This window comes from Moschus berezovskii, chromosome 12, assembly GCF_049115385.1.
Source record: "Moschus berezovskii isolate FMDL1 chromosome 12, NW_MosBer_1.0, whole genome shotgun sequence".
Lineage (NCBI taxonomy): Eukaryota > Metazoa > Chordata > Mammalia > Artiodactyla > Moschidae > Moschus > Moschus berezovskii.
The window spans coordinates 81,425,637-81,447,232 of NC_142471.1; the positions used below are offsets into that span (position 1 = coordinate 81,425,637).

The 21,596-nt window shown below is 38.3% G+C and overlaps 1 protein-coding gene across 2 annotated transcripts in view; it reads left to right on the plus strand.

The window, feature by feature from the left end:
• ATRNL1 (attractin like 1) overlaps positions 1–21,596 on the plus strand; it is an 843,932-nt gene that overhangs the window by 143,627 nt on the left and 678,709 nt on the right. For both annotated transcript variants that reach the window (XR_016038801.1, XM_055424575.2), the window contains exon 10: positions 4,891–5,045. Coding sequence is in view for 1 of the 2 variants with exons in the window: in XM_055424575.2 (XP_055280550.2) it covers positions 4,891–5,045 (155 nt within the window). In the remaining variant the exon portion in view is untranslated. The remainder of the gene's footprint in view (positions 1–4,890; positions 5,046–21,596) is intronic.

Consider the following 21,596-nt stretch of genomic DNA (forward strand, 5'->3'; position numbering starts at 1 on the left):
TGATGGGCACTCAGGTTGTTTCCATGCCTTAGTTATTATAAATAATGCTGTAATGAGTATGGGGGTGCAGATATATTTTTGAAATAGTTGTTTTATTTCATTTGGATAAATAGAGTGGAATTGCTGGATAATGTGGTAGTTCTATTTTTTGAGAAACCTCCATACTGTTTTCCACAGTGACTGAACCAATGTATAGTCCCATCAACAGTTCGTAAGTGTTCCCTTTTCTCCGCATCCTCACCAGCACTTGTTATTTTTCTGTTTTTTCAATAATACCATTCTGACAAGTATGTGTGTGTGTGAGGTGTGGTTTTCATTTGCGTTTCCTTGTTGAGTGATTTTCATGTATCTATTGACTCTTTGTATATCTTCTTTGGAAAAATGTATATGCAGATCCTCTGCTCATTTTTAATTAAATTGCTCCTTTTTTTTTATTCTACCTAGTTATATGAATTTTTATACATTTTAGAGATTGCATTTTCTCAACTCCGCAAAGCCAGGCCTGCTATGGAGAACCTGTTACTTATTTTCCCCAGGGCGTCGGCTAAAGTGCCTAAACTGTTCGAGGTTATGCACGTGCCACTCAACAGAGTGGAGCCAGTTTTACATGTGCGCTCATGCATGACCTGTAGAAACTCGAGTGTACTGTCTGCAGGGGTGTGTTCGGGGTACTGGCTACATGGGGGAGGGATTTATGGACTGTTGGCAGCATGCGTATGCTAGCTTGTGGAATCTACTTCATCCTATGAAGTTTATGGGTGGGCTTCTTGGTAAAGTTCCAGAGGTAGTTAGTAGAAACCTTTGCACTTGTTGGGTTTTGTACCCTGATTGCTGAGAGCCCTGTTTTCTCTCTCCTGCCAACCCCATTATTGTTTTCGATGGCGTGAAAAAGAAGTGGGCTTCTTGGGCATTACCCTGCTTGGGTGGACACTAGTCACCCACTAGGCTCTCTTTTTGCTCGTGGGTGAAACAGCAGCTTGAAGAAGTTTCTCTTGGCAGTGAGCTGTTGCCTTGGGGCAGGTGAAGTGATACAGTTAAACTATTACTAATTGCTCCCGTCCTGTTGGAAGTTTTGCTCTAAGCAGTGCTAGGACTTCTCTGCTGGACTGTTGGGCTCTTACAAATGTACTCCTGTAAGTAGTTGGCAAAATCACTGCTTCTGTGGGAGCACCAAGGTGGTGTTGACTGAAAAAATAATGCACAACCTAAAATTTCAGGATTATGTTTTATTTGGTGGACAAATCTAAGGACTTAGGCCCAAGACACAGCATCTCAGATAACTCTGAGAGACTGCTCCAGAAAGGCAAGAGACAAGCCAGGTTAATAGGCGTTTTTGCAGCAAAGTCCATGTAGTCAGAACATCGGAAGATAACTGTTACTTAAGGAAAACCAGACCTCTCGAATTAAGGAACTTAGCACTTTTTCCTATGTATGAAAAGATACAAAATCTAGGCTCATAGAAATCATTGCTTTGAGATGCACCTCAGCTATCTGGGGCCAGTATCTTGTGCTTCTCATCCTGAATCTGCTCAGGGTGCTCTGTCCAGGGTGGCCTCACTGGTGGGTGTTCTGTTTCCATTCTGAGTTTCCTCAGGGCTCACCATCAGGGTTGTAATGTGATTGCTCGATGGCTGCAGCATCCTTTTTTTTTTTTTACTGATATGACAGGCAATATTTTTTATTCTCAGCAGGAAAATCTTATTATAGCACCTTGATAATTTCTCTTCCCTGTATTTTCTTATTCTGACTTATTAAAAAGTTCAACATTTTCATATGCCATCCCATTGCATTTTGGCCCTTATTGTTTCTAATGAGAAGTAAGTTATTTATCTTATTGGGGTTCTCTTGTATGCAAAAAACCTTCTTTCTCTTGCCCAAGATTTTGGCTTTCAGTATTACTATTTTATGTCTGAATGTGGCTCTTTCTGTACTTTTTTCTTATTTGCAGTTTGTTGAGCTTCTTCGATATGTATGCTAATGTTTTGTCAGTCATTGTTTCTCAAACATTTTTTTACCTTTCCCTCCTCTACCTTAGAATTCCCAGTAAATCCATGCTCTTGCTGTTAATGGTGGTGTACATTTCTCATAGACTGTTCATTTTCCTCTCTGTTTTTGGAATTGCAGAATCTCTACTGATTTATCTACTAGTTCACTGATTTTTTTCTTTTACCCGCTGAAATATGCTATTGAGCCTCTCTGCTAAATTTTAAAATTTCAATTTTATACTTTAAAACTCCACATTTTTCTTTTCCTGGTTAATTTTCTTTGTTGATGCTTTATATTTAATAAGATATTGTTATACTTCTTTAAATTTTTTTTTTTTTAAGTCTTTCTAATAGCTACTTTAGAATCTTTTTTTGTTTCATCTGGCATCTGGGTTCTCTCAAAGGTAGTTCTATTGCTTGCTTTTATTCCTGTGTATGGTATGGGTCATATTTTCCTATTTCATTGCATGCCATAATTTTCCCCGAAAGCCAGGCATTTTAGGCAGTACATTGTAGCAACTCTGGATCCTGACTTTTCCTCCCTCCTTGAGGCTGCTGTAATTTCATTTGTTTAGGGACTTGGCTGAATTCTTTTAGTGAAGTCTCTTTCTCCACATGCGTCCTCCGATGTTCCTCTTCAGATGGTACAGGCTGGGGAGGCACTTAGTCACCCTGGGATGATGGGGATTTTAACAGAGTTCTTTGACTTTTTCCTCTGAGCTCTTTGTTAAGCTATCTGCCTCTGTTTGTATCACCCTCACCCCCTACCCTCCACTAATTGCCAAATGATAGTTGTGTTATTTTCAGTGAAGCCCTGTGGCCATGAATTGCTCCACGGTCTGAATTGCATTTTATACCTTTTACAGGGGTAGTCTTTGAGGCTAATCATTGATGTACTGACCCCAGTAAGGCTCTTTTTAGCTGTCTTTCCCCCGATTCTCTCTGATAAACTTCTGGTTGGTCTACTTTTAACTTATTATTCTCACATGGATACTTGAGAAACAACCTCCATTGTTTCTGAGAGTGCTTTTAAGGCTTGAAGTTTGCTGCCCTGTACCAAATGAAGTCAAGTTCCCTTGGGAGAGCTTTGGGCCTTTCCTTTTCTTAGGCTGCCTCTCCCTGTTGGGGACAACCTCTCTGTGATTGCTTTGGAAATATAGGTGGGGGTTCGGAGCTTGTTCTTTGAGTGACACCACTGTGTTATGTACATTGGATATTGATGGTAGCCTTTGCTCTTCTCAGCCTTCCTCTTTTATCTTGAAACTGTTGCCCTGTATATTAGGGGTGAAGAAATTTGGGCCCTCGTATTCTTAACCTGTGTGTGAGGCCTGGTATACAGTTTCCACCCTGTGAGTGGGAGCAAGGCAGAGAATGAGCACTCAGACCTCTCGTGCTTTCTCCTTGAATAGAGCTTCTGCCACCGAGAGTTAGGGGGCATGAGAAGTATTGGCAATCTGTTGCTCCTGGTTGTATATTATTGCCCTGAACTAGGAACTGAGGGATAAAGGAGTATTCTGTTCTCAACCTTACCAGCCTGGGGTTGAGCAGTCTTGCTGAACAGGTTGTGTATGTGTGGGAGGTGGTGGTAACGGGAGGAATGAGAGTTGGCAATGAGTCAGATATCATGGACTGTTGCTGTTCTTACTGAAGTTTAGTTGATGTTCCTGAGTAATTATTTCTTTATTTGTTGTTGCTCTTGGCAAAAAGGTTTTGAGATCCAAAAAAGACGTTTTTTTAGAAAAATAATTTTTACATAATTAGTTCTTTCCCTGGGGAGATTGCTTATGGATCTCTTTATATTGCCATTCTGGAGGTCAGTTCCATATTCTTTAAGCATTTGTTGTTCAGTCGCTCAGTTGTGTCCAACTCTTGGTGACCCCATGGACTGCAGCACACCAGGCTTCTCTGTCCTTCACCATTTCCTGGAGTTTGCTCAAACTCATGTCCATTGAGTGGTATTAAATCTGTGGTTTTTAAGATACTATATTTGCCTTACTAACTGTACCATACATGTTAACTGTGTTTGTATTCTGATTCTTTGTACTAGGGATTTATTTATAAAGTATTGACTCATATTGTCCTGAACCTTTAATATATATTAGTTCATTCAGGTAAAATGTACATGTGAACATATATTTGTAGTTTTTCTCTTAGAATTGCACTGTAATTAATTAAAAGAACATTTATATTAATTTTATTGTTTCTCAAAAATGCATTGAGATTTTCAATTATACACAATATAGATATACCTCAAAAATAATCTTAAGCAAGAGAACATGAATACAAATGAATACCAATTATGTCATTCCATTTTGAAAAGTACAGACAGCCATCTAAATGTTTGCTATTAGAATCAGAATAGTGTTAATTTTTAATTTTTTGGTTTTTAGTACTGGTTACATAGTTGTGTTCATCTTGTGGAAATTCACTGGGTTTTAGATTTATGATATGTGCACTTTTATGTATATATTTAATGAGTTAAAAAACATTTTATTGGATCCATATGAGTCATATAGTTTTGACTGCATACTGTTTAGAGTAAATTTATTACATTTAACTATTTATTTACTTTGGAATTTAAAACTGATGATAAGTCAGTCCTCTAAAAGAAATTTGTTTCCTACTTTTATAAATAAAAACAAAATGCAAAATATAAATTATTATGAAATCATTAATGATTATGTTTAATATTGTGTTTCCTCAAAGCATTTTAAGGTACTGTGAATCTCAAAATATTTTTTAAAAATATTGAAATTTAGAGGCCATTTGTTAAAAATAATAAAGCATGTTAATTTTACAATTCCAAGCAAAATTCTGTATTCAAACTAGATCCTTTCTGTACTTGATAAAAGATCAGGGAGGTCTTTTTATCTTTTGTAATACATTTTTAAATTTTATCCTGTAGGACTATTTTGAAAGAAAGTGGGTTTGCCAGATACCTTCATTCAGCTGTTCTTATCAATGGAGCTATGCTTATTTTTGGAGGAAATACCCATAATGACACTTCCTTGAGTAACGGTGCAAAATGTTTTTCTGCCGATTTCCTGGCATATGACATAGGTATGTATCTGTTAGGACTGTACAAAGTAGGAAATACCAGACATTTTTCATGTAGAGATTCTCAAATACATTACTAGACAGCATGTGTATATGTCATTTTAGAGAGAAAAATTCATCGATAGATTTTGTAAGGAATTCTCTCCAGTTCCAGCATAAATAGTAGTATAGGGGAAGGGAACAAATGAATGGAGGTGAATTAGTGGTGGAGGCAGGGGAATTGAGAAATCTCGGTTTGAATGTCCTATTCGAAGCCTTTTATGTTTTGTATTCCTACATGAGCACTTTACTAGTCTGTTTTGTTTGACTGTTACTGTGTTAATTTTGATAATGGATAGATACGAAGCACTATCAAATTTACATTGCGGAGAGTAGGAATACAATCATTTTAGATTTAGTGGGGGTGAGCACAGAAAAATTTAAATTAAACTCACAAGATATACTTTCATGGTATAGGAAGCTGATAGAATTAGAGAAAGAAATATAAAGATAGAAAAGCTAATGAAATAATATTTTGGGACAAAATGGAAACCCAGAACATATCTAAGACTGGAAGTAACTAAATAAGTTTTTACCAGGAAATCTAGAAATACAATACGTCTATGATTTTAATTGATTTTAATTATCTTATCTATAGTCCTATCAATTTATGAATGTTAAACAATGTATTTATTGAAATAATTTAGCTACCTATTAGACCACTGTAATGAAAGCATTTCTTCTCTCTGTGTATTATAGATAAAACCTAGCTGATTTAAATCTCTAGCAGCACTTAAGAACACCTTTTATTGATTGTGTTAAAATACCAATTTTAAGCTATTAAGGAACATTTTGATAAATAAAAATAAAAGAGACCAAAGAATAACACATTTAATGGATATAAGAAGTATACTTCTGCTCTTAAACATCATAATGGTACATAATCTACTTTGGAAAATTATTTCACGTGTCAGCATATAAAGAAAATTGTGAACTATTAATAAGCACTTTGACTTCTAAACTATTGTAAACATGTTTGGAAAGAAATTCCTAGTAATAAAGTTAGGCATAGTTTTAAAACTCTATTTGAGTATTGCGTGTGAGTCATCATTGAAAAGAATTCACTGTCTTTTAGAGCCTAAATAGTTAAATATTTGCCTTTTTGAAATAATAATTTGAAGTCATGATTCATGATGAAATGGGATTGATTGTCTTGGCTTTTATAAGGCTTAAAAAGCAGTGCCCCACATCCAGAAAATCAGTTAAATGAAATACAGAATCTAGGCTGGCTTATTATGATCTGTCATTGCCAAGTTGGTGCTGTCAATATATTATTTTTCCTATGGTGATGAGACAGTAAGCTTATTTCTCAGGAGGTGGATGAACATTTTATGTGTTTTTCTTCTAGGAATAAAAATCCTAGGAAAAGTGTAGAATTTTGTTGTTATTGTTAAAAATCCATGAAGTGAGATGTTGAACTTTTGGGAAGATTCTTCAATCAGTTTCTACTCAATTTCTGTATTTTAATGAGCAAATTAATGTTGAGCTATTTTGTAGCTGACGTATTGGGAATTTATTTTTATTTCTTCCATATTGTTCAAGATGACCATATTTTAGGTTTTGTACACTTAAAATATACCAAGGTGAAAAACATTAGAAATATAAGTTTTTCAGAGAAAGGGCTCAGATTATCATTATTCTAATAGCTACTCTTTATTAAGTCAGTTCCAAGAGCTAGGTACTGTTGTTGCTGTTTAGTTGCTAAGTCATGTCTGACTCTTTTGTGACCCCTGCCAGGCTCCTCTGTTCATGGGATTTCCCAGGCAAAAGAATACTGGAGTGAGTTGCTGTTTCCTCCTCCAGGGGATCTTCCTGACCCAGGGATTGAACCTATGTCTCTTGTATTGCAGGAGGATTCTTTACTGCTGAGCCACCAGGGAAGCCCTATAATAAGAGCTTTATTTACAGTGTCTGTAACCTCTCTAATAACCTTGTAAACAAGATGTTTAGTAAGCTCAATTTTAGATTGTTAAGCACAAGACTAAAAGGAATTAGTCCAAAGCCTTGCTGGTAAATCCAGTTTTTTTAAAAAACTCCTAAATTGATAGTCTTTCCACTTGACTACACTGTGGTATTTAGTTGACTCCATTGTATATTCTTAATTTTGTCAATAAATTATGAGACATTTATTTTTTAGTAATGTTTAGTAATTTTTAGTAATGTTTCTTAATGCTATGGAAAAAGTAAAAGTTGCTCAGTTGTGTCCAACTCTTTGCAACCCTATGGACTATATAGGCCATGGAGTTCTCCAGAGCAGAATACTGGAGTGGGTAGTCTTTCTCTTCTTCAGGGGATCTTCCCAACACAAGGATCGAACCCAGGTCTCCCACACTGCAGGCAGATTCTTTACCATCTGAGCCACAAGGGAAGTCCAAGAATACTGGAGTGGGTAGCCTTTTCCTTCTCCAGGGGATCTTCCTGACCGAGGAATTGAACTGGGACCTCCTGTATTGCAGACAGATTCTTTACCAACTGAGCTATCAGGGAAGCCCAATGCTGTGGAAAGATAGAAGCAAATATTAGTTTCATTTGTCAAGCAAATTGTTAAAATTGGAGGAAGAATAGCACGTTTTAACAGTATTGTTTTTTTAACATAGGTTTTTGTTTGCCATGTGCTGATAAGTAACAACAAAAACATAAAACAGCCTTACAGTCAGTATAGGATAAAAGCATTTTGTTTTACCTTATTTGATTATTTCTCTGCAGTACCCAAAAAAGTCTTCCTCCCCTGCCCAATCTGTAGTTATTCTCCTGGGTTTGTATCATCAAATATTGAAATATTTTCTTGGGAAAAGTGCTTTTCACGTTTCAGAAAATGTCTGCCAAAATAATTGTTTTCCTTATGAAGTATAATTTTGTGGAAATAAAATACAACCATTGCATAATGAACCAACTAGGAAATAGATCCTTTTTGGGAAAAACGTCATGTTGCTAGTTTTTCAGTTTTGTACAATACACTCAGAGTTTATAGCATATTTAATTGGAATGCACCTTAAGATTTAGTTGATTGCTTTGGGTTCTGTGATGTTTAGACAATAAAAATATGTATGATAATACTAATTTTTCATTGCTCTAAAATGTACTATTTCAACCGTACTGCTGTAGTAAATTTTATATAGCCAGTATCATTAATCTTTGAGGACATAACCTTGCCTTCCCAGTTCTCATTATACTATACATGATGGATGTAGAAGGCATATGATGGTGATTTTCAAACATGCCTTACCTTGGCATTCCCTTTGAAGGTTGAAGGGAGAAAAATCAGACCTCAATAATCTGATTCTCTTAGGTTAGGCTCTGCGTATTCATTTTCTTTTAAAAAATGACTCAGGCACAAGTGATCATAGAAGCAGCTGGTGAATAAGACTCAGTGGACTGTAACAGATAAAATGATATGTTACTAAATTTTCTAGCTTGTAAATCTAGCTTGAACACATTTTAAATCTGAAAACTTTATTAATATATTTTTGTCATTGTTATTGGTATCATTATTGCACCTGATTCAAGATTAAAATGAATCTGTATCTAGTAAAGATACAGCCTTGTAGTACTGTTGAGGCTAGAGATGCAATGGAAGAACTCGTTTACTGAACTGATCTCAGGTTATTTGTTACATTTATACTTTAAAAAAATAATAATTCATTTTTGGCAGTGCTGTGTGGCTTGTAGGATCTTAGTTCCCAGACAGGGAGCAAACCTCTGCCCCCTGCAGTGGAAGCACAGAGTCCTAACCACTGGACTGCCAGGGAATTACTGAGACATAGTTTTACTTTCAGAGAAGGCGATGGCACCCCACTCCAGTGCTCTTGCCTGGAAAATCCCATGGATGGAGGAGCCTGGTAGGCTGCAGTCCATGGGGTTGCTAAGAGTTGGACACGACTGAGCGACTTCCCTTTCACTTTTCATTTTCATGCATTGGAGAAGGAAATGGCAACCCACTCCAGTGTTCTTGCCTGGAGAATCCCAGGGATGGGGGAGCCTGGTGGGCTGCCATCTATGGGGTCGCATATAGAGTCGGACACAACTGAAGTGACTTAGCAGCAGCTGCAGTTTTACTTTTCGGGGCTTCCCAGGTGGCTCAGTGATAGAGAATCTTGCCAAGCAGGAGACATGAGTTTGATTCCCTGAGTTGGGATGATCCCCTGGAGAAGGGAATGGTGGCCCTTTCCAGTATTCTTGCCTGGGAAATCCATGGACGGAGGAGCCTGGTGGAATGTAGTCCACAGGGTCACAAAGAGGCAGTCACAACTTAGAGGCTAAATTACAGCAGCAGCAGCATTTATGCTTTTAAGCTGTTTGTAGAAAGTAAATAGTGTCATAAAAGTTAGTTTTGTAGGGTCCATGGGATAAAAGGAATCAAGTAGTTTGTAAATTTTTCACGTCTTTTTTATTAAACCACCAATCTTTGAGGGGTTTGACTGAAGATTTCAACATTTGTAAATAAGAGATTTTCCTGAATGTAAACATACCTTAAAGTTGCCATATGATCCAGCAATCGTACTCCTGGGCATACACACCGAGGAAACCAGAATTGAAAGAGACACATGTACTCCAATGTTCATTGCAGCACTGTTTATAATAGCCAGGACATGGAAGCAACCTAGATGTCCATCTGCAGACGAATGGATAAGAAAGCTGTGGTACACATACACAATGGAGTATTATTCAGCCATTAAAAAGAATACATTTGAATCAGTTCTAATGAGGTGGATGAAACTGGAGCCTATTATACAGAGTGAAGTAAGCCAGAAAGAAAAACACCAATACAGCATACTAACGCATATATATGGAATTTAGAAAGATGCAAATGATAACCCTGTATACGAGACAGGAAAAGAGACACAGATGTATAGATCAGTCTTTGGGACTCTGTGGGAGAGGGTAAGGGTGAGATGATTTGGGAGAATGTCATTGAAACACGTATGTTGTCATATGTGAAATGAATCACTAGTTCAGGGTCAATGCATGTTATAGGATGCTCGGGGCTGGCATGCGGGGATGACCCAGAGGGAGGATAAAGGGAGGAGGGAGGTGGGAGGGAGGTTCAGGAGGGGGAACTTATGTGAACCCGGGGCGAATTCATGTCAATGTATGGCAAAACCAACCAATATAATATTGTAAAATAATTTGCCTCCAATAAAAAATAAATTAATTACAAAAAAAAAAAGTTGAATTGAATCTTGGGACATTATTTCAGAATTGTCAAAAAATATCTATTATAGGATTTTCAGTAGGCCTAACATAATTATGATGGTTTTAATTACAAATAGTGGTTATTATTTTTCAATTAGAAAACTTATCTAAGAGTTAGGAGAATGCATAGAATTGTGAAACAAGATGAAAGATAGCTCAGAGATACATTGATTAATTTGTTGAGTAGGTATTTCAGAATAGAGTAGGGTGTCAGATTTATATCAGAGATACATCAAATAAAGTGCATTACCTAAACTTCAAACTGAAACAATAACACAATTTAACAAATAAATTTCCTGCATATTACAGTTTTACTTATGACATTTACCTTAGTTCAGTTTAGTTGCTCAGTTGTGTCCAACTCTTTGCACCTCCGTGGACTGCAGCATGCTAGGCTTCCCTGTCCATCACCAACTCCCGGAGTTCACTCAAACTCATGTTCATTGGGTCGGTGATGCCATCCAACCATCTTATCCTCTCTCATCCCCAATCTCGCCTTCAATCTTTCCCAGCATCAGGGTCTTTTCCAGTGAGTCAGTTCTTTGCATCAGGTGGCCAAAGTATTAGAGTTTCAGCTTCAGCATCAGTCCTTCCAGTGAATATTCAGGACTGATTTCCTTTAGGATTGACTGGTTTGATCTCCTTGCAGTCCAAGGGATTTTCAAGAGTCTTCTCCAATGCCACAGTTCAAAAGCATCAATTCTTCGACACTCAGCTTTCTTTATAGTCCAACTCTCACGTCCATGCATGACTCCTGTAAAAACCATAGCCTTGACTAGATGGACCTTTGTTGACAAAATAATATCTCTGCTTTTTAATATGCTGTCTAGGTTCGTCATAGCTTTTCTTCCAAGGAGCAAGCGTCTTTTAATTTCATGGCTGCAGTCACCATCTGCAGTGATTTTGGAGCCCTCAAAAATAAAGTGAGCCACTGTTTCCACTGTTTCCCCATCTATTTGCCATGGAGTGATGGGACTGAATGCCATGATCTTAGTTTTCTGAATGTTGAAATGAGAAACCAGAACTATAAAGGTAGCATAGAAATACAAGAAACTATTCTTAAGTAATCTTTTAAAACTTTGAACAGAGTTACAGATTTTGCCGTTTGTTATAAACTGGTATATGTAGTTTAACCAAAACCATGAGAAAGTTGGTATTGTGTGAATTCTGAGGCACTTTCGACATGTTGTAGGAGTGATGTGGACTTTCTTGAGTGTTACACATTCATAAGTGAATGTATCTCGTGCCTTTGTTGGTTTTCTGTGAGCTGTGGTTTCTGGGAAGTGAGCAGCTCTCATTCCTGTAACTCTTGTAACCCAGTCATTCGTGCGCCTCCTTCATGAGGATTCAGCGCGGCTGTGGTGCTGTTATCCCTCTGATAGGAACGCTAACTCTTTTTTGAATTTTAATTTAATTAAAAAAAAGAAAAAAAAAAAGAATGTTGAGTTTTTAACTAACCTGTTCACTCTCCTCTTTCACTTTTATCAAGAGGCTCTTTAGTTCTTCTTCACTTTCTGCCATAAGGGTGGTGTCATCTGCATATCTGAGGTTATTGATATTTCTCCCGGCAATCTTGATTCCAGCTTGTGCTTCTTCCAGCCCGGCATTTCATGTGATGTACTCTGCATGTAAGTTAAATAAGCAGGTTGACAATATGCAGCCTTGACGTACTCCTTTCCCGATTTGGAACCAGTCTGTTGTTCCATGTCCAGTTCTAACTGTTTCTTCTTGACCTGCATAGAAATTTCTTAGAAGGCAGGTCGGGTGGTCTGGTAGTCCCATCTCTTTAAGGATTTTCCATACTTATTGGTAGACAATAATTTAAAAACAAAGTTTAAAAAACCCTGCAAAATACTTAATTCCATATTTGAAGAAGTAATCTTATTTTAATTAGTAATATATAAAAATCATTTTAAACAAAGTGACGTTATAGTTATGTATACCCTTAAAATCACTTAACCAGTTTATGAAACGTAGCATACATGTTTTGGTACAACCCTGTAAAGTGATACATATACACACACACACATTTATACATACAATATAAGGAATCATGTGCCTTTCAATGTTTTGGAACTCTCCAGTAAAACTATAAAAATTCAAATTTGCTCACTTTTCATGTTTTTAATTATTTTTATTTTTTGGAGGTTATTTGTTTCTCTCTTTATTAATCAGAATTTCTGTATGCACTTTGTTAAATTCTTAGGTAGGGCTCTTTCTCGACAAAAGCAGTGCCCCTTGTCCAGGCGAACCCTTTGTCCTGAAAGACCCAGTTTGTTTCTTTGTCAGAAAAACTTTAAAACCATCATGTAATTTTTTCATAAAATGTCACCAACTGTTGACTGTTTTAAGCTTTCCTCCATCCTTTATGCAAGGTTCTCTTTTTCTTTCCATAATAAACTGTTGCATAGAAAAAATAACAGTTACTTCTTTTTAAAAAAGAGTACAGTAAGTAAGGGAATAAGTGACCTTTCATTTTGAGAAAAGGGAGAACTAATATTCCCTGAAGACTTCCTGTAGTGTTTTGTACTTTGCATACATTTATAAGGTAATTCTCATAGCATCTCATAACACGTGTGTAAAGTGTGTTATTATAGTCATTTATAAAGGTAGAAACTGTGATTTAGCCTAAGTCCAAATTCACATAGGTTGTAGGATGGTATATTCAGAATTTGAACCTAGGTCTCAGTTCAGAGTTCTTTTTATTCTACCACTGTACTATGTATTGATATTTTCCTGATGTAACAGGAAAAAGTTTGAATGATCTTTAATTTGGGAAAAGGCATATAATATTTGTTAATGTGATGTGACACTCAAGAAAATTAGTTTTATTGATACATTTAATAGGTGACCTTTAAGTAAGAACATCAAGAAGAAAAGAGTAATGAGCAGTAAATCTCTTTCTTAACAGATCTATAAGCATTTTGAGAGATTGTCTTGAATGCAAAATTGGGTGAGTAAAGATTCTTGAAAGGAAATGTACACTGAAAGAAAAGTATTTAAATGTGGAGGAAGGCAAGGAACACAGCCATGAACAGAAAATCAAATATCTGAAGTAAAATATTAGCAAATAGAGTTCAGCAATGTTTCAAAGTTATAATGAACTTTACCCAATAGGAATTATTCTAGGAGTTCAAGTATGATTCATTATCAGGGAATCAGTAAATATAATTTATTACCTCAAGACTATTTACTGAAGCCAACAGGAAGCCCACACTGTGTATTAAAAGATGATAAAGTCATTTCAGTGGGAAATGTCAGATAGTGATGCCCATTTTGCCTGATAGAGGATGAGAAGCTAAATAAATATTTGTGAAATGAATGCCAGAGGATAAAAATCCTGAGAGAAACCGTGGAGTTGAAACTGTGGGTGCATAGTGTGCACCTTTTAAATATTAAGATAAACTTTTACGTGGAGAAGTGGGGGCCAGTGAAGCATCAGCATTTCAGGGTTAGAGGGGAAAAGATTTTTGGCAACATTCAGAAATGTGGTTTTTTGGTACATAAGTATCCAGATGGTTAATACAAGTTTTTCTTTGTATTCATCTAGTTTTGAGTCTTATGCCTATGACATGTGCTCTTTTTAGTGTATTTTGAGTGTGCAATTAAGACTGAATTATGAACTGGCATTTGAGATGGAGTATTAAATGAATTTGTAAAATGTGTCCTTAGAGTGTTAGAGATGCATATTTTCACGGAAGAATGTGAGTAGAAAAACTAGCCAATGAACGTGCATTTTTTTCACCTGCACTGTTTTATGCATAAGTGGTAAAATAAATCAGTCTTTAAATTTCAGCCTTTGTTTTTAATATAACTGTATGGTCCCTCATATGTGAATAGTCCTGGCAGCACAGTATTCTCATTGCTGAGGTTTGTGTTTGAGAGAATAGTAACTCTTGATCGTGTTTATCGAAAGTGTGGTTTATAAATCAATATTTAGTACCTTGTAAAAAAGTCTGTATTCAAGAGAGTATATTTTACTTTGGTCTTTATTGCTGTGTGACTTTTCTGTTGGTATGGGATGGTATTTCTGCCGGTTTCATGATGTCAGTGACTGTGTGGAATTTGCTTTAGTCTGTCTATCCTTGAACTGTTTATGAAGTGATAATGACCTGAGTGCTCTGGAAATATATTTTCTTCTTGGCAAAAAATATGATTATAGATCTTGCAGTCAGACATTAATAATATGAGACTTTATATTGTAAGAATGGAGAGAGACTACATGTAAACAAGTTATGTTAATTTAATATTGAGCTTTAAGGCGTTTGATAATTTCTAGATTTTACAGAGAATCCTGATCAAGAATGTGAAAACTTAGCAACAAAATTTATCTAGCCCAACATCCTCTTTATTTGTTATTGAAAAAGTCGGACGGGATAAGTGGAAAGTGTATTTGCTACAACTGTACCTATGTTTTTTTCTTCTCATTCTGTTGACAAATCCTTACAGGTGGGCAGATAACCAGCAAGCATGAAATGTCTCTATAGCTGCAAGATTACTTACCTCAACTAGCTTTTTATAAGCTTGCAAGTTAAATTTTCTTCTTTCTAAACAATTTTGGGAGTGAAAACAATTTACTATTTTAAGATACTCTAGAGGGAAACTTACAATTATTATAGTGTATCCACCAGTACAGGTTAAGTTAGACTGAGGTAACAAACAATCCTGTCAGTTTGGATCCTCTGAAAAACAGACTCTGAGACAGAGTTTAGTGTTCAGGGTACTAATTAGGTCCTTGGATTGAGCAACTGTGAAAGAGAAGGGGAAGATGCAGGATTGGGCAGAAAGTACAAGTCAAGCAGACTTCTTAACAGCCACAGGCAACCCCAGGGCAACTCGGGTTGAAATGCCCATCAGAGGCGTTCCTCATTAGGGTGAAACGGACCTTGATGGGTCAGTGTACGAGGGTCGCTCCCAGGAAAGTAGGACCTTGGGTGCAGAAGCTATCCATAGCTAAGGCCATCTCTGCAGGAGCTGGCAGCTGAATGATGTCTACCAGTAACAAGTCCTTCCCTGAAGGGATATTGAGGCAGTGCATTTCCATGGTCATCACAATTCATTCTTTGGACCACTCAGCCCACTTCTTCAATCTATTTGTTAAACAGCTCCAGTGGGGGGAGCCTAGATTATCACGCTGGCTTATGTAAGGTCTCAGGGCTGTATCCATGGCCCTTGTCCATTATTCTTTCATGTCCCTTCCCCTCAACTAGCACCTCTTCTGGGCACTGTTGTCTTACTTGGCAGCATGACCCAGCCCCTTGCCCTTAAGTATATGATCTCCTGATCGCCATGTACCTTCTAGCCTAGGTTACTGTACCTGCATATTTTTCATCACACTTGGCAAAGGGACACCAAGAGACTCCTAAATGGATCGTCTGTGTAACAGAGGTATTCCCTTCCCGCGTTTGTAACAGCAGTCCCTCCCTTTGATGGTCAAATCCTCTTTCACCTGGTTGCTGGTCCCTTGACATAAGGAGCCTGAAGTGCCCAAGTGGCAGTTATAGCTTACAGTTAAATGGGACATTGCTGCTGCTTCTGCCAGAATATTTTTCCCCTTGGAAAACAGTATCTCTAATCTTGAAGTCCAAAATGAGGCCACGAGAAGTGGCTTTTACTCCTGGATTTTTGGACCTACTGTGTGTTCTTCCTGTTGGTTATGTAGCACCATTTAAAGGTCTTAAGTTGAGGTATATCATACATCCTGGTGGGCTTTCCTTGTGGCCCAGCTGGTAAAGAATCCGCCTGCATTGTGGGAGACCTGTGTTCTATCCCTGGGTTCGGAAGATATCCTGGAGAAGTGAAAGGCTACCCACTCCAGTATTGTGGCCTGGAGAATTCCATGGACTGTAGGTATAGTCCATGGGGTTGCAAAGGGTCGGATGTGACTGAGTGACTTTCACTTCAACTACATCCTAGTGCTTTAGTTGTGCCTATGGAAATCTCTAGCAAGTTGTGTGGTTTGTGATCCAGTGAGTTTTAAGGTAATGGGCCTATTTCTGTACCTTCTTTTCTGTGAACTGTGTCTCTTAATACATGGGCTCCCATGCTGGTTGATCAGACGCTTCATCATTTCTATGATGATCATGCTGGTTAAGACCCTATGGGTGGAAAAAGTAAACACGTATTCAAAATATGTGTTCTAGTCATAATGAATTATCAGCCCATCCAGAGTGAAAGGGGCCCAGCGTAGTCAACTTGCCCCAGGTGTCCAGTTGGTATTCTTGGGGATTGGCTTTATCATGGGATCAGAAGTGAAACCTCATCATGAGGCTGGACACTTAGTGGTAAGAATAGCTCCATCAACTTTTCTCAGAAGGAGCCCGTATTAGTGAATTCCTGGATGACTTGTATCTCTGCTGCGTGGCTACTTAGTTCACGTGCATTTTGTTGGCACCAAGGCATTCTATGATGGAGACTGACTGGTGTTAGCTATCTCAGTTGTTTATTAGTTGTTTAATGTCTCTTCCATGTTGCATGCCCTCTGATAGCCTTTTACCTACATCACAGAGGCTTTGACATTGCACGCTCATCTGGATACGTCCATCCACAAGTGTCTACTCCAGTGCCTCCTTGACTCTGATCTCCAGTGTTTCTTCTTCTAGTCTCTTGACCAGCCTGCTAGGTCATTAACTACTGCTCTTGGGCCATTTCTCTTTCCACACAATGTACATGAGCACGTTTCTTGAAGGCCTGCCCTAATTGGGAAGCTTTTTCCTTTTCTACTGTTCTTCCAGGCCACCCCTGAGTGAAACTGTCTTGTAGTGATAACCATTTTTGAATTGCGCCCACACACGAAGCCTCCATGTTCGCCTTTTTCTCTTCTCGTTATCTGGGCATGCAGGATTCCTTCATGGCCATGGCTGTCAGATGCAGGATGAGTGCCGGGGAAGCAGTGGTAGAGGAGCTCCCGGCTCATGCGGATTGCTTGCGCACTGCAGTCTTCTTCATGCTTGATCTTGAGTACAGCTTCCATTCTGTGTTCCTATGATCATTGATGACAGAGACAACTTCAGAAAACTCTGAAAACATGGTCCCTTAATAACCCATGTCAAGCTCTCCATCTCTGCCAGGGCTCAGTAGTATAGTGGGACTAGAGATGTAAAATTTTCCACTGCAGATGGCAGGGCCTTTGACCTGTGTGTTGGGTTTTCACTGGGAATCATTCACAGAAACTTTCCAGATAATTCCACATGATATTTTTTCCAACAGTGACTCCACCGATAGCCATAGTATCTATTGTGTCATGTTGCCCAAGCTGCAGGACTGTTTGCACTGTATCCTGGATCTATAGCAGAACTGCTGTGATGTGTACGCAAGAGCTGTTAAGCCTTTGATATTTCACAGTATATGGGTTTGAACAGTATTCCCAGAAATAGAATATACTTGCCTTCAGAACCCCCACAGACCTACTGGATGTTTGCTTTCTTCCTTTCAGTGGGAGTTGAAAAGTATAATAATTGGTGTTTCAGTTCAGATAAGCTATCTCAGAATGTTCTCAACCTCCAGACTCCTAAATAACTTAGTAAGTAACTTGGAAGGTCTCTGAATCTTTGCAGGTTTTATCTTCCACCCTTTAAAGTATCTATGTCTTGACAAGGCCTCCATTGCATTACCAGCTCTTGTTCATCTGGCACTATTAGAATGATGCCATTGATGTAGCAGAAAAGTAAAATGTTGTGTAAGATGTTCAGTTGGACCAAACGTATTCTGATAAAAGTTAACATAACCCTGAAACAAAATTGTGAATGTATGCTCTTTTAGTCCGTATGAATACATACTGCTCAAGGTCCTCTTTTCTGATAGGGCTAGAAAAGAACACATTTATCCAGCATTCTGTAGATTATTTAGAATAATACTAATGTGTCCCAATCACTCCCTCTGAAATGTAATGGTATTTTAAAACTTATTTTATAACCAACGGGTAACAATTCTTTTTCAGTGTAACATCCAAGGACCCAAGGTGGGGATGATGCCATTTGCCAAGAATGTCTATTCCAGACTTAGGATATGACCACTGCATAGGCCTGCAGACCCAGTGGCTCATTTTGAGCAGAACCTTGGCCAGGATGCCTTTAATCTCTTCATCCTCATGTTGTCCCTGCTATACAGAGAGGCTGTGGTGTGCTACTGTCAGCTCAGACCTTGTGTCCAACAGTATCTGACATGTTTGTGGTTGTTTCTTTCTCTAGGCTAGGATTACCCAATAAAGTGACCATTGGTACCTTTGAGGAAGAACTGGGGACACTCTTACCATATACACTTGCTGTGGTATTGCTGGGTCCTTCTTTCTGGGCCTCAGAATTCTAAATGTATCAGCTGTGGATTTAAAAAGTGACCCAAGTCCAGAAACTGAGTGGTGAATTATGACTTTTCATTGCACCATCTGCCATCCAAATTCTGATCATTTATCCTTGATTTCTTCCGATGACATGTTAGGTAGTACCCTCATTGGCTACCCATCTATTTTGCTTCTAGTGATGCTGTGTTCTATTAAATGTCTCTGTAATTCTCAACACATCAGTCCCCTTGACTGATACTCCAGCCTTGCTACTTATTACAATAATTGCATGCTACTTAAGTCACCAGCTGGCCCCTGTTTTTCCTGTTGTCTCCATCACTGAGCACAGTTCCATTACAGTTTTTTATACCATCAGCCTAGGCCCGTGGAGGAAAGCCACCGCTTTCTCAGTGATGCCAGTATCCCTCTCAGCATCACGTCATGGTTTCAGTAAATGGCATACCTTCTGGTTTGTTCTGTAGATATAATGACCTAGTGGGTTGTCTGGTGTTACACAGAATATCATGATAGAGAACTCTGAGCACATGTTCACTTAGTTGTCAGTGTCAAGCACTCCATGTCTACCATGGCCCAATAGCATGACAGGAATAGAGGTGTAAAGATTTCCACTGCAGGTAGCATGGCCTTTGGCATGTTTGTAGAATCCGCATTGGGATTTTTTCACAGGGACTTTCTAGATATTCCGCATACTACTTTTCCCAACTGTGACACTGTCGTATTCCTAGACTTTTAATCTCTGCTTTTCATGTTTGTTATGACATTTTGACTTTACTTGCTGCTGCTGCTGCTGCTAAGTCACTTCAGTCGTGTCCGACTCTGTGTGACCCCATAGACGGCAGTCCACCAGGCTCCCCCGTCCCTGGGATTCTCCAGGCAAGAACACTGGAGTGGGTTGCCATTTCCTTCTCCAATGTATGAAAGTGAAAAGTGAAAGTGAAGTCGCTCAGTCGTGTCCGACCCTTAGCGACCCCACGGACTGCAGCCTACCAGGCTCCTCCGTCCATGGGATTTTCTAGGCAAGCGTACTGGAGTGACTTTACTTAGCATAGCTTAATTTTCCATGTTTTTAGACATGATTCTTTCCCCCCCAGTTTTATTGAGGTGTAGTTGATAAAACTGTAACATATTTAAAGTGTACATTTTGATGATTTGATATAGATTCTTGATGATTTGATATAAATTCACATTGTGAAGGATTCTCCCCCCTATCTCGTTAATTAGTACACCCATCATCTCGTCACAAGTTTTCTTTTTTTGTGTGTGAGAACATTTAAGTTCTACTCCCTTAGCGAATCTCAGTTGTACAGTGCTGGGTTAGCAACTGTTGTCACCAAGTTATACATTTAGACCCTAGACCATATTATCTTATAACTGAATGTATGCACCTTTTCATCAACCTCTCCCTATTCCTCCCACCCCTGGAAACCACTTTTCTACTCCCTGTTTCTTTGAATTTGATTTCTTTTTTTTTTTTTAAGTTTTCATGTATAAGTGATTTGTTGTTTTTCAATTGTCAGATTATGTCCAACTCTTTGCAACCTCATGGACTGCAGCATGCCAGGCTCATTATTTGTCTTTTTCTTTCTGGCTTATTTCTCTTAGCATAATGCCCTCAAGCTCCCATGCATGTCACAAACAGCAGAATTTCCTTCCTTCTCATGGCTGAATAATACTCCATTGTCTATATATACCGCATCTTCTTTACCCATCCATTTATTCTGGACACTTAGGTTGTTTCCATAACTTGGCTACAGAGTGATGCTGAGTGCAGATATCTCTTTGAGGTCTTGTTTACTTTTCCTTTGGATATTTACCCAGAAGTGGGATTGGAGGATCATATGACAATTCTATTTTGAGTTTTTGTGGAACGTCCATATTGTTTTCCATAGTGGCTGCACCAATTTACATTCCTCCTGACGGTGTGCCTGGGTTTCCTTTTATCCACATCTCTGCCAACACTTGTCATCTCTTATCTTTTTGGTGACATCCATTCAGTCATGTGTAAGGAGATGTCTCTTTGTGGTTTTGATACGCGTTTTCCTGATGACTGGGAATGTTGAGTACCTTTTCATGTACATATTGACCATTTGTGTGTTTTCCATGAAGAAATGACCATTCATTTCCTCTGCCTATTTTTTAATCATATTGTTTGGGCTTTCTTTTTTTTTATTTGCTATTGAGTTGTGTGAATTCCTTATATATTTTGAATATTAACTCTTATAAGATATATGATTTAAAACATTTTCTTCCACTCAGTAGTAAGTTGCTTTTTAATTTTGTTGACGGTTCATTTTGCTGTGAATAGGAGTTGTCTTAATAGTGAGTTCATACCATCTTCCAGGGTTCTTGGAAGGGGTTGAATCCTAAATCTTACATCTTGGAGAATGCTTTCATATAAGTAAATTCTCCCTAATCCGGTATAAGGTTCTACCCTTTTGATCAGACCCCCTTCGGCAGCTTGTACCGTGTGTACTCCCCCAACTATTACCAATATGTGCTGTCTGGTCTTATAGATCATTTGGGATGTAGCCTCTTTCTTTTCTTAGAAGTCCCAGCCTGTGTCTGGCAGGGTTATGCTGAGCCAAGTTATAGGCCTAGTGGCCATTAGGAAAAGTGTGAGCAGATTCTGAACTAAGGTACAGGTCTTGCTGGAGGGACGCCTTGGCATTGTGTTCAAGCAAGGGTAGAGTACTGTCTCTCAGTGCAGTAGGGTAGACCACTTCTGCAGTCTCAGCTGATAGAAGAAAATTTGAGAATGCAAAACTTGGGGAGATTTTCAGGGGCATCACCTCAGATGTTCCCATCCCATGTGTCAGGGTCTTATTCTCTTCCTGTCAGGACCTTGTCTTTGGAATAATGGACTTTTTTTAACTAGCAGACTCTCCATATTTGGGAGCCTATCTATAAGGCACTAAGGAGGCCTTCTGCTTTTCCAACCTTTCATTATCTTTTTCTAGAGCTCAGTATGACTAAGCAGTAGACTGAATTCTGGTATATTAATACTTTTAATATTAATGCTTCTC